This window comes from Amborella trichopoda, chromosome 7, assembly GCF_054954075.1.
Source record: "Amborella trichopoda isolate Santa Cruz 75 chromosome 7, AtrichopodaSantaCruz75HAP2 v2.0, whole genome shotgun sequence".
Classification (NCBI taxonomy): Eukaryota; Viridiplantae; Streptophyta; class Magnoliopsida; order Amborellales; family Amborellaceae; genus Amborella; species Amborella trichopoda.
In genome coordinates this window covers 4136664-4150822 of record NC_142342.1, presented here as the reverse complement: position 1 = coordinate 4150822, position 14159 = coordinate 4136664, and the positions used below count along the sequence as shown (strand labels likewise).

General features: G+C 33.8%; 1 protein-coding gene across 2 annotated transcripts; it reads right to left on the bottom strand.

Moving 5' to 3' along the window:
- Positions 1–6658: 6658 nt before the first annotated feature.
- On the bottom strand, positions 6659–9377 carry LOC110008380 (uncharacterized). 2 transcript variants are annotated; one of them, XM_088872381.1, is made up of 2 exons: positions 7921–9377; positions 6659–7785 (listed from the first exon to the last, which is right to left on the bottom strand). In XM_088872381.1, the coding sequence occupies exons 1-2, from the start codon at positions 8159–8161 to the stop codon at positions 6929–6931; spliced, it is 1098 nt and encodes a 365-aa protein (XP_088728507.1). In that variant the 5' UTR covers positions 8162–9377; the 3' UTR covers positions 6659–6928. The 2 variants fall into 2 exon arrangements, with proteins under 2 accessions (XP_088728507.1, XP_020530969.1); XM_020675310.2 differs by having other exon boundaries at positions 6659–7748; positions 7921–8392.
- Positions 9378–14159: the final 4782 nt, after the last annotated feature.

Here is a 14159-nt window from a genome sequence, read left to right as displayed (position 1 = left end):
GAAAAAGATATGCTTCTTACAAAACACATATCTATCAACATTCCTCTAATTTCAAAAAGTAGATCAAACTCCAAACTAATTTGAGTACCAATTCAATTATCAAGGGACTCCCGACCTCATCTAAGCAAAAGCTACCTTTTATTAAATATTGCCAAGTACAAGTGGTCGGCTCGAATATATATATATATATATATATATATATATATATATAGGGATATTCAAGTCAATTTTGGCTATTTAGTTTGATCTAGTGGATACGATTGTGCAATATGTTGGGTTGATGTGGCCTTTAAAGGATTGATGAGTATGTATTGAAAGTCTGAAACACTTTTATTATAGTGAAACATAAACTTAGTGTGAGTGTGATCTCTCGAGGACCATACTAAGTAAATTGTGTTTGCTTATGCCGGACTATGCTTATCGATCTAGGCGAGTCGGTTGGAAAACCCAAGGTAGCTGAGCATAAAGGATTAAACCGATAAGGGTTTTGAGTTAGCCGTTAATGAGGTCGAAGCTTATGCCTAGATGAGTGAGCTGAGGGATTGTGTGACCCTTGTGTGTGATGGTAGGCCTACTGAGATGAGGGCCAAAACTTCATTCATATTCCATCACATGGCATGTATATCGATAGATCGTTCGGGAATGCGAGATATCCACCTTTGGGTGAAGCGTATGCATGTGCGAGAGATACCCCTATGCACCATAGAGCTGTGCTCGCATCAGGTCGTGGTGACCTTGACTCGTCTCTAGGGGAGGACCTATAATCCACAGACTGGGATTGCGACTCCTTGATTCATCGACCTGACTTTGGTGACTCTCTAATGAGCCACTGCTTGGACTGTAAATCATGGGAAATACTGGATCGGTTCGATAAAGCTAGTGTGGTCTGTAATCTACAGTTGAATGTGAAGTACCTCATTATTACAGATTGAATTCCTAAAACCATATTGATCATTTTCTCATTATATTAATTTAATTGTGTTCATTTTATTATTGAAATATTTTTAGTTTTATTATTTGAATTTTTATGAATCTCTAAATATTTTATTTATGTTTTTTGGACTTATAAATATACAGTTATTGATTTGATAAGATTGTAACAATTCATATATTAAATTGTTTAATTTTAAAATTATTTATAAAATTCCATGGGGGACCCAAAGTGCACATGGGCCCACCATGTGGCATGTGGGTGGGGGCCCACGTGTGCCACAAAGGGGTGGCATGCCCCACCCCTTGGATTCTCTTGTTGCTTTGTGTTCAAGTTTATTAAATATAATAATTTGATTTGTGGCATGTGGTCAAATCTTGGAAGGAAAATATTGACCTTATTTTATTTGGTAGTATTTATTTGCTTGAGAATTATTGACATATCCTTATGGAATATGTGATATGGATCATGCAATTTTATGGAATGCATAATATTTATTTTATTTAAATATGTTGATGGGAAAATGGTTTAAGGAAAGAGGGATAATGGTCAAAACACCTTTCATAATGTTGATGATCCATCTATGGATTTGATGGCTCCGATCTCTCACCCTACAAGCCACCTTGATTAACGGTCTAGATTCAATCTCATGAAAGAGACAAACTATGGAAAAACCCTAAAAAACCCTAAACCTAAATATCCACTATAAATAGGGGTGCTCTCCCCCCAATCTCTATACACAATCTCTCTCTCTCCTAGAAGAGTACGCCCCACTCTCTTTCCATATTTCTCTCTCTAACTTTCTCTCACCAAAACCCTAAGTAATACTCTCTCTCTCTCCTCTCTAGAGCCACCAAAACCTTAGGTAGTACTCTTTCTCTCCTTTTTAGAGCTAAGAAGAAACCACGGGTTGGAAAAATTAGAGGGAAGCCTAAGTTAGTTTTGGGGGTTAAGATTTAGTAGAGATTTTAAGGGTGGTTACATAATTTGGCCAAAATCAGCTATCCCGGTTTGAGATTGAAGCTAGACTACAGATCCCGTACCATTGGATGTGGTGACTCGGTGTGGGGTGTAAAAAACCTGGTTGAGGTAATCTCTAGCATCTTTTCTTTTATTTGTTTATTCTTTTATTTTATATTCTCAAGCACAATATTAGGTTGTATGAATGACATCAAGTAGTTGAGATTTATATGATTGATGTGTTATTTATGTTTTTTTGGAATTTGTATTGTTTGTAATATGACCTTCTGTGAGTGATCTTTTTGCCAAAATTATAAGGGGATTATTTTTTATAACAAAAAAAAATTGTATTTCCTCGGCAAAAGATCACATAGGTCTTTCTTTCACAATATTGCCAAGTATAAGTGGTCGACTCGAATATATATATATATATATATATATATATATAAGTGAGCCTTTGACAACTATAATGAATAGTAATATAGGTGGAATTCCAACCGTCAGATCTTCATCATGTGGTTCAGAATGCATATCACTACATGAATTTTAATACATTTACTAGAAATCGGATCATAATGAATTTTAGACATGTGTGCTAAAAAATAAGGCGCAAAATTAAAAAATATATATAATATTTCTCAAAATCTAAAATGATCGAAATACCCTTGAAAATGATGGGGGTAATTTGGTCATTTTAAATTATTAAAAATAAATATTTTATATGGTGCGCAATAGTGTTAGGTATATACATCCAAAATTTCATATTAATCAAATTTATAAAAAAAATTAAAATTAAAATAATGATATTATTTTGAACTACTCGATAAAGATCTGACGGTTGTGATTCCACTTATATTACTATTCATTATAGTTGTCGGTGTGTGTTAGCTTTTTCTTTATATATATATATATATATATATATATATATATATATATATATATATATATATATATATATATATATAAAGAAATGAAAATGAAAACTCCACAATCTTAAGTACTTACAAAAAAATGTATTGAAATATACATGACTCCTAGGGGAGTAGAATGTCCATTTACTCTATCTAGAATTAATTCTAGGATGATATATGACTCCTAGGGGAGTAGAATGTCCATTTACTCTATCTAGAATTAATTTTAGGACCCTAAGAGTAACCTCTTCAACCCATAGATTAACTTCAATAAATAAAACAATCTCGTACGTATAAGGTTGCACCTTTAACAATCGAATAAAGGTGTACCTTCAAACTTTATCTTGAAATATAATTTTGGTGCAAAAAATTATTAAGATGGTGTGAGAATCTATTTTTATATTTAATTATAAAATTTTAAACTTCATAAGTAATACAAATCAATCAGATCTATAGGCATATAAAAATCTTGAAAATGGACGGTCCAAATAATATGCTGCAATATGTACCATTTTTAGGACTTGAATATCTTTTTCTCCTAATATCTATACATCTCATACGAGGTGATCAATTAAATATTTTTCCAACATCAAAACAATCTTTTTAGAAAGATATTAGAGGTGTATCTTAATTCTACATTTTAAGGTGTCAACTGTTTATAAACTTTTTCCTAAAAAAATTCATAATTGTACCTTCCATGTACTTGAAAAAAAAATGTCTTGAGATTGAATAGAGACCCTCCGATTTTTAGACGATGAAATCTAAGTGTTAGAAAGAGAAATAAACTATGCTCCCTCAGGAGAATAGTATACGTCCCAAAAAAATATCTTAAGCACTCACCATAAAAACACGCTCAAATTTACTAAAGAAAATTAATAAAAAGAACTACAAAGATCCTATTGACGAACCCTCAAATATCACATCCTGCAAAGGGGCTTCAATAAATTATCTTGAATGAGTGTCGAAACTCTCAATCACATGATGTCTTAGCTATCTAATGTACTAAAATAGTGAACCTTCAATGCATTAGAGATGTCTTTTATTTTTAAAAAGAGAAAATAATATTGTCGGAAATTATTTCTAGAGAGATAAGTATTTATAGCTGGAAATTTAACCTATTCATTCATGTTCAACTGATGGTGCTTTTTCTAGCCCTTTCTGCCTTCTTTTATATTCTTTTTTGTAATGTTAAGTATTTTCTAGAGTCCATTTTTTCCCATCTCATGAATAAATTGCTGCCATTTCTCTCTTTAATTTGATGAAAAGTTAAGATTTTTCTTATTTGTATTTATATTGTCCAATAACGTGCTCTGCTTTAGAACTTTGTTCACATTACAAGAAACCAGCTGAATATGGTGCATCATATTCCTTTTTACATGTAAGTGCTCTTTTCTAATTCATGTATTTTGATGGGGTATGAAAAGAAACCCAGATGGTTTTCCCATTTTGTGTCTGTGTTTAACGTCCCTCTCTGGTTTGAATTTAGAGATTTGATGTAGAAATGGTGGAACACGGGATAGACTTTAGAGTGTGGTATTGAGAACCAAAAATTAATCCATCAATTACTGATTTTATAGGTGGATGTGTCCACAGTAAAAATTAGGGCTGCCAACGGTCCCGGCTGGGCCAAAAAGCTTGTCACTGGGCCAGGTTGGGCCTTTAACAGGCCGGACCAAAAGCCCAAAAATTTACCATAAGGCCCGCTCGCCCCAGTATGCTTGAATTTTTTTTTGTCCTGGCCCGTTAAGCCCGTCCCAAAAAAAAGCCCGGCCCGACTTGTTTAGAAGACCCCCAGCTCTGTTTTATTTATTTATTTATTTATAATTTTTCTATTTGTTTATTTTATTTGTATCTTCACCCTTCAAACTCTTCTAGTTAGTAGTAAGCCAGGTCGGGCTGGGCCAAAGTAGTTTTGGGATTTACCATGCGTCCCGGCCCATTGGCAGCCCTATGTCCACTTATCAAACGCTGTGTGAATCGTATTGTTTGCCGCCTCCATTAGGCGGATATAATGAAAAGGTCTTCATTAGTGAATATTTTGGAGGGTCATTGTCTACCTCATTTTTTAACCTGATAGTGGAGCTGGTTATTTTCCTCTGCTTGTTCAAAGTATGTACTTTGTGCACAAAGTTCTGTTTCATGAGCTTGGCTGAAAGTTTACTAGTTATTGGCAGAAACTAGACTTCATGTTTGATTCATTTAGTTGTTATTTGATTTTAAATGATTGTGATTTCTTGATTGAAACACATATCTTTCTTGTATCAATTGGATTTATGTTAGTTTGCTAATACCTTCTGTAGGATTAATAGCCATTCTTTTTCCCTTTGTATTACTCTCTATCGCCTGATGTTCCATATGTCTTTTTTATAATATTTTATAAGATGGTCGTGGTACTTTTGATATGGATATGTACTTATCTTTTCTAGTGTTCTGATGTGATTGCAATTGCAATTGTTGATGGATATTCTTCACTCTTAAGTTACATAGCTATAAGAATAAATTTCAATCTCAACCATACATTTTATACAAACTGCATTAGATGGGTTGTAGCAATAAAATTTTATTCAAAATATGCATTTTGCAAACCCAATCACTTAAATACATAATGAACAGGTAAGATGGCAAGTTTCTAACTTTCCTCATACCAAACAAGTCGAAATACCAGCATCACAATTTATCAAACAGGGTTCTCAGCTTTCGGGCTACCAATTTTCATCTTCCTCCCATAATCCAAAAAAGTCAGCACCAAAGGATTTTTCAGAAAAACTGCAAAGAAAGTTATCAAATGCCACCTTGAAGAGTGAGGAAGTAACTAATATGTAGAGAGATGTAACCCTTAACTGGGTGGTTCTGACGGTTTGACTACCCAACAATCATTAATTACCACAATACCCAATAGTCAACATATCTACCTTACAATTCCTCTAAAGATAGGATCCCTCATCAATCTTGCCATACATATCTACCCCTTAGCTTTGGCTTACTAAATCCAACTTTTGATTTTGTAAATAGGTTCTACAAACTTCACATCCTGAAATTCCATATGTTACTAGATGAATAAATAGGTTGGGAATTTGAAACTCCTACCCCTCCCCTTTTCTTTCTCCCCACACAATGCCCGCCAAGGTGGTTGGGCCCTTTGAAGAAAACATGCTATTGAAACATGTAAATTTACACAATACTTCTATATAATATTTGGCTGATATTTTAGTAACCTTCAACTCTAAATTGATCAATCAGAGGTCGAAAATGCTGTTTTGGAGGGTATGAGAATTTGGCAAGATTTCAAAATTGTGAATAAGATGACATAGAAACCCGAATATAAGAATTCCAGTACTAACTTTTGGCGGGTTGATCATCCGCACCTAAATTGGAATATAATGTTTCATGCGGTAATTGCACCACACAATGCCATTACTGTCTAGAAAGATTGTCATGTACTCTGGCTGGAACTCTGTTTTTCTGAGAGCTGTGGGATTGGTGGATTAACATAAAACACATAGAACATAGCTACATTTTAACCATTGGAGATTTGAATGAGAGAGTGAAAGGAATGAATGGGAAGGAAAAAGTTTGGACTTGTAAACAAAAAAGAGTTTCGAACTACATAGCACTTCAATGCTTCTCTTTGAAAATGAAACTAAATACAATAAAAACCATCCAAGAACAAGGCATGATTCAAATAGATTCACATGAGAAACTCATTTCTATCCATACTTATATCATCAGGTTAGATCTAATGAGAGAAAACTCATGCACAAGTCTATTTTCAATCGATTTATAATATTGAATGCTAATCTTGTCCCATAAAGATTGCCATAATCTTCACTGTGACACCATTTGACATATTACAGAGTACTGTAACAGTTGATGAAATTTTATTTATGTTGTTATGTCTACATTAATAATTCTGAACTGATATCCAACATACATTTTTCTTTCAATCTTTAGTAAACTCAGCATTGCCCAGGCTTGCTGGTCCTTTCCTTTTATGGCCTTACCCAAAGGCCAATATCATAGAAATAAAGCAAAGAAAAAAAAAAAGAAAATACCATGAACCAGAACAAAACAGAGAGCACAAGGGAAAAACTATGTACAAGAAGATAGCACAAATGAAAATCCACCACTAGTGTGTTTTCTCTTTGTTCTTCAACTTTCTTCTCCGGCTCGGCTTCTTGAAAGTGCAAAGAGTGGGTTGGTACCTTACAAAGTTGAAATCAAGCCCGGCACGATGATCTGGAATCACTTTTGAGCATCCAGTCTCTACATCAATTGTCACATACTTATCATTCCCACTTAGAAAGAATGTTCCCCCAAGCAAGAATCTTGCATATATAGCTTGATCTTTAAGCCCCATTTCCCCCAAATCTTGTCTGAACACCTCCACCCAATCTTTGGCTTCATCTAAAACCCAAATATGGGCCTGCAAATCTCCAGTTACATGTGCTAGAGAAAGCTTACCATTCCACTCTTGCATTATTGGGGTTAGCTTATCGAGATTTGGAAGATACTTACCAACCCATTCTTCCCTTTCCACATCAAAGATTTCTAGATAGCACATAATTGGACAAAATACATAGAACTTGTTCTCAACACAATCCGATATCTTCCAGTTTTTATATTGAATTTCAGGCTGATTTTCAAGCAACCTCCAGCTTCCAAACACCGAATCGAATACCCAAAAAGCAGTTTCATCACGTGGATATTCAAAATTTGCTAAAATCATGAAATTCTTTCTAATGGGGTTGAAATGAAACCCAAAACTCACTAGTTCCAAATAATGCTTTGGGAGAGTGACCATTTTTCTCTGTTTAAGATATGGGGGAGTGGCCACTCTCTGGTTAAGCTTTGGGGGAGTGGCCATTCTTCTCGGGGATAAAGGATTTCCCAAATTCAAGCTCAATTTTCCACGAGGGCTTTTGACCAGGCAGCAAACAAGGCCATTACTGCAGCGAAATCTTGACATATTATTAAGCTGAAACTCTGTTTTTTTTAATACGAAAGGGGAGGAAAGATCAAAAGCAGTGGCGTAGAACATCGAGCTGCAACGATCACGGCGTCGCAAAAAGAGAACAGAAGGATGGGAAGGCAAGGAGAGGGAAAGAGAGAGGATCTTACCGAAATAGAAAGAGGAGAGCAGTTCTTCCCATAATTTATTCACTCTCTTGAGCCTGAATAAGTGATCCACGGGCAATAGTGCAAGGATCGTGGTCGTCAACTCGTCGGGAAGAGGAGCAAAAAGAGAACCCATTTCTCTCTCTCGAGGAAAAATTGAGGACTTGGTGAAAGAGGGAGAGAGATGGAATTTTCTGAAAAAGGGATGGGAGGGGGGAGAGGGGGTTTTCTTCAGTAAAAGCATCTGGAAACTGGAACACGAAACAGGCGTCTCTTTTCATCTCTCTCGCTCTCTAGGCTTTTCTGTATGCAGTGCTCCTTTGGACGAACCGGAGTCGGAACCGGATCCAAAGTACCGCAACACGGGTCCGCGACCGGCTCGATCTGCATAGGTACAGACGAGGCTAAAAATATCCAAAAAGATATCCAAAAGTTTTAAAAAATACGAAAAAATGTATTGAAAGTATAATTCAACAAAATTATCTAAAAGAGATTAAAAAGGTAGTAAAAATAGGTTGTTAAAAATTTAATTTATGCCTAAGACTATTTTAAAAATAATCCAAAAAAATATAAAAAAAATGTAATAATGATTATTTATGGTAAAATACTTCTTAATATTTTCTAAAACCATATAAAATATTTAGAAACTTATCACAAATAAATTTTTTATTTTTTTAGATTTTTAGAATTTTTTTTTTTAAGTTAAAAGGGGTTAATCCGGTTAAGCACCCTAAGCGGCCAGTGTCAGTTGCTCGTTCTGATTAACCTACTGGTTTCGATTCACTTGTTTCAGCATTTCCTCAGCTTTAAATTCCTTGTGTACACCATGACCCTGCTGGATCATATTGTGCATTTATTTTTTTGTAGAACAGATCATTTAGGTTTGCATAAGGGGTCAACCTAAACAATCATGGTAACGTGCACATGAAAATCTCGTTAAAAGATGCATCTACGTTGTCCAAACTCTTGTAATGGCCTAAAGATTTATTTTTCACCCTATTGTGAAATTGAAAGCTCCAAAAATATTGTAGATCTATAAATACTTTAAAATTTTGACAACGGACAATTTGGATAATATATTACAAGAATTACTTTTAGTACTTAAGATTCATTTTTTCTTATATATCCATACAATATCGAGGTCGAGATAATTACTTGTAGGATTTTCTAGTGAAGAAACAAGTTTTCATGATGGGTTTTCGAGATGTATCTTAAGGTTGACACCTAATATAAACTTTTTTTTTTGGGGAATTCTTTCATTGTAGAATTCATAATAATTCTTTAGAAAAAAAAGGTAGATATAGAGTTTTTAAATGAATAAATATGATCATTGGAATATTTAGGACTGTGCTCGGTGGTCAGGGTGGTGGGGAGCCACAATGTAACTTCTTGAGTACCATTTCTACTTACTACGGGTAGATGATCATTTCCAAAAAAAAAAAAAAAACAAAAGAAAAAAGAAGATAAACTTGATCATCTAAAGTTGGAGTATGTTTATGCAACCAACATGTTGTTTCCCTAATTTGCACATTAGGTTAAGATGGTCACGGACGATAAGTCTTTGACCCAGCAAGTAGGGTAGAAATTTATACAAGCGTCTATATTTGGCGTATCATAAAAGATATCACTTCGTACATCGATTTTGTCTTTTTGTATGAAAAGTTTACGGACTTTTGGAATGCATGGATGCAACATTTGATTGATGGGAGTTAATATGAGCAAAAGTCTAAAGGATGCCGGGGGATTAATCAAGTAAAGTTGATACATGCTCTTGTAGAAACTCATTTCTCACATTTTACGTATATTATACTTTGGAATTATACACATTGAGATTATCTATTTTTATATAAGGTGGTCATAATTATTTTTTATTGTTAGATTTAAAATCAAAGAATGTGTTATTGATTAGGTACATCGATCGAAGTAAAAATTTTTAAATATTGTGACATATTTTTATCTATTGTATTTTATACCCAATGGATAAAAATAATTGTGGTATCTTTATACTAAAAATAAATTGTCTCGTATTATACAATTCCACATTTGTAAAGGTTTTTTTGATAGACTTTCCTAATAATACCTCAATTGTTAACTTAGAGGCTTTACAATCTTCAAATACCCAAATTAAATTATCTCTATGAACGTAAGTAATATTGTTTTTGCTAATTTGTCATCTTCTACCTGCTTTCCAAAATTCCTTCTAGCATTGAGATTTAAGCCTAATTGCAGTCCAGAAGGGTTCAAAACTTAATATATTCTTCCTTGAATTACGATCGAATTCATTTTCCTCTCCCCCGCTATTGAATTATTCCATTCAGTTTTTTTTAATTTTTGATAGTTCACTCCTACACAAACGAAGCGCTAATATCAGATTTAACCTAATTTTGGGATGACGAAAGTTGCACTTTGTTTGACAGTGTCACCAAATTCCTTGAATGGTGTCGTATGCAGTAGCCTCTAAACAATCACTGATGAGTGCGTGGCTAGCTGCTGTTTAGGACAATCTAACTGGATGTTGTTTAGCAATGTTACAATTGCTACAAACGTTTTACGGGGTGATACTTTTGATAGAAGAGAACGATGGATTAGAATTTGTGTAACCGACTTCAAATAGTTCAAAAAAAACCTTGATGATGATGATAGCAACAACGACTTTATGGCTAAAGAGTGATAAATATGCTGCTAAGTGGAGATGCAAAAGTATATCCATGGAGGCCTCATGACCTTCCCTTATGTTGCCTCTTTCTTTTATTGATTTCTTTTTATACATAATAAATCTTTCTAATTTTTGAAAAATCGCTATGATACCAATTATGGCTTTTTCTTTATTTAGAAAGAAGGTAGAGAGAGAAAATATAGAGAGATGAAATGGTGCTAAGAGACAAGGTCGCATTCTACAAAACCTGCCTTAGGAGTAGTGAAGGCAAGGGCATAAGCACCAACTAGCCACCTCTTTCATAAAGTAGACAAGAAAATACATGTGCTTACCTACTTAATCTCAGGTATCCATTTTCTTTAACAACCCTTCCTTTTTTCCTTGTCTTTTCTTCATCTCTCTCTAATCCCACTTGCTAAAATAAGGAGAACCAAATAAAAGAATTAGGGAAAATTACATACATATCTGTTATAGTTTTTGTTATTACGGCTCTACCGAATAGTTTCGATTATTACCATCGTGTTCGTTTTTTATAAGAATTTTTTTTTAAAAAAATGACTTTATCCTTTTTCAGTAGTTGAACAACCGAATTTAAAGTATTTTCGATTGTTGTGGAGCCAATTTCAGTTTTTAAATAACTCATTTTCGGTTCTTCAAGAACCTAAATTTTTTTATCCTCTCTCTCTATATTACATGGGTAAAAATGGTTTTTTTTTTAAAATTCTCTCTCACCTTCAGCGAGCGTCTGTTTTTGGGTAAGTTCAAAATCCGTGAGATTTATCCTAAATTTAGGTGCTCAAACTTGTTGTTCCCTTGATTTTATTGGATAACCATAACTTCAAAGAGGTAGAGAGAGAATACGCCACAAGATTTCTCTTAATCTTCAAATCTTAGAAGCCTTGCGAGAGGTAGAGAGAGAATACGCCACAAGATTTCTCCTAGTCTTCTAATCTCATAAGCCTTAAGATTTCTTCTATATTTAGGGACTCAAACTAGTTGTTCCCCGTTGATTTTATCGGATAACTATATTTTAGAGAGGGAGAGAATATACGCCATAATACAAAGAAAACATTTTTCGGTTCTTCAACAACCAAAAATTTAAAATTACTTTGAATTCGGTTGTTAAAAAGGGTAAAGTTGTCTTTCTTTTAAATTTCCATTTTGACATGAAAAAAATAGACCCGATGGTAATAACGGAAACTATTCGATAGAATGTATATAATTTTCCCAAAGAATTAATTACAAGTTGAATGCTCCTAAGTTTTGACATGAAAAAAACGAACATGATGGTAATAACGAAAACTATTCGATGGAAACGGAAACTATAATGGATATGTATATAATTTTCCCAAAAAATTAATTACAAGTTGAATGCTCCTAAGTTGTTTTTAATATGAAAAATCATCCTTATATGAACCTAAAATATTGAGAAAATCACTAGAGGTGCATAAAATTTTACAAAATTATTAAGGGAGTTAAAACATCTTCATTTATATTAGTGGGATGACGTTTTTATTTTTGTTCAAGTTAGGTGTCTCCACAAAGTAGGGGTGGCAATGGACGTAGACCCGACCACAAGACCCAACATGGGTTTGGTTCTGGGTCTAAAAATTGGACCTAGCGGGTTGGGTCCGAGTCCGAATATTGGACTCGAGCACTTCTCAAGTCTGGGTGGACCCGACCTGGACCCAGACTCGACCCGAATAATGTTACAATTAAAATAATATTTAATATATAACATTTTAATAATGTTTAGTAATATTTAAATAAATATAATTATATATAAATTATATTTATAGGGAGGCAAATGGGATAATTGATAGTTTGGCTAAGGTGGGGTCGATTCCTTGAGTTTTCTATGCTAGATTCATTATCGTTCTAATTCATGCAATCTAGTTAGATTAAAAAAAAAAGAAAACAGAGAACGTTGATAAAGCAGTGATTCATAAGGGTAATCTGGATAACAGATGAGTGGATTCCAGTTTGAGGTACCCTAGAATCACCGGGTTTTCCTGGTTTTTATCTATACTGGACTCAGGAATGGCGTGAGTGATGAATAAATCACTGATCAAAAGTGATGCCCAAATGTAGTCGGAGCGGTTTAACTTTCTGCAATGGAAACATTCTTTTACAGATAGTTCTTGGTTGTGCCAGGTTCCAACTTGCAGATTTAAATATGCTTTCACTACCTTAAATCGATTCTCCTTTTCATCAAATACCCTCTGTGCATCTAAGTGGATATTTACATGAAGGGAAATGAGACCAATCCACTGTTGCATTATGGGCTCCCTTTCCTTTTTAAACCTTAATATATTTGGTGTATTTTCCCGTTCCTTCTTGTGAAATGGTAGCAAAACAATCATATTCAAAGACAATGGATAGAATCTGTCATCAATACACTCAAATGTCCTCAAGAATCTCTGTTGAAATGGTAATTGATTCTTGAATCTCTAATTACCAACCGATGAATCATAGATCCACTATGTACTCAAGATCAACTATGAAATTCTTCGTAATTACTCGAAATCAAGTAAAATAAAATTTAAGCATTTGTGGAGATGAAGTAATAAGAAAATATAACCAATCTTATAAGAGCACCTGCATTGCACAGTTTTTATAAACCAATGACGGTTCATAAAACCAAAAACAAATACTATTTTAGTGACAAATGTTCACGCATGCACGAAATGGGCATTTCTATCAAGATTTAGCAAATTTCCTTACTTCATCTGTTACTCCAAGAAGTTTATGGTTTTATCGATCGGCTAGACTAGCGTTTAATATATAAATTTGGAAAAAAGAATCTTCTCGGTCTCCATCCCTCTAGAATATCTACCCATATTATTGATAGTAACATTTAGTAATAAAAGTTTCATTTAGTTTAACAGATTTACAAATAAGGCTACAATGAACATACTAATTCACAATTTTTAAACATGGACAATACTAAATATTCTTGAACAGTTTTCAAGAAATGCTAGACTGATTTTGTTACCTAATAAACATCAGTCTTAAAGTACACCTAAAAATTTTACACAAGTTCTTGAAATGTTTTAGGATCGCATGCTAGATGATTAATATTCCGCCATTCATAGTCCATCTCATATAACATAAAACATATTATCAATATGTCAAGGAATCAAATATGGTGATATGATCAGCAGAAATAGATGATCAAACAAAATTAGATGATTAGAAAAAAGTCTAAAATATCCATTAAAAAAATATAGGACAGTGTATATGCTAATTGGGTTTATGCAAGGAAAAAAAAAGGACAAAAATTCTACCACTTTCTTCATGGATTATAATCTCCAAACCCACCTCATGTTTGTTCGAATTACAATATCAGACATCATTCACATGTCGAGTTTCGGAAGGAAGGCCATAACATGCAATGAAAACTTGCAATATTTTAACATAACCATATGCAACTTCTCCACAAATTCTAGTTACACAGAATATATGAAACATACACTACTAAGAGTGTTCTCAATAGGCACCATAAGAACTGAAAACAAGCCAACCAACCCAAATCTATCCCTCAACAATTGTACCTGCAACCGATTATTGAAAACGGAGGTACCTT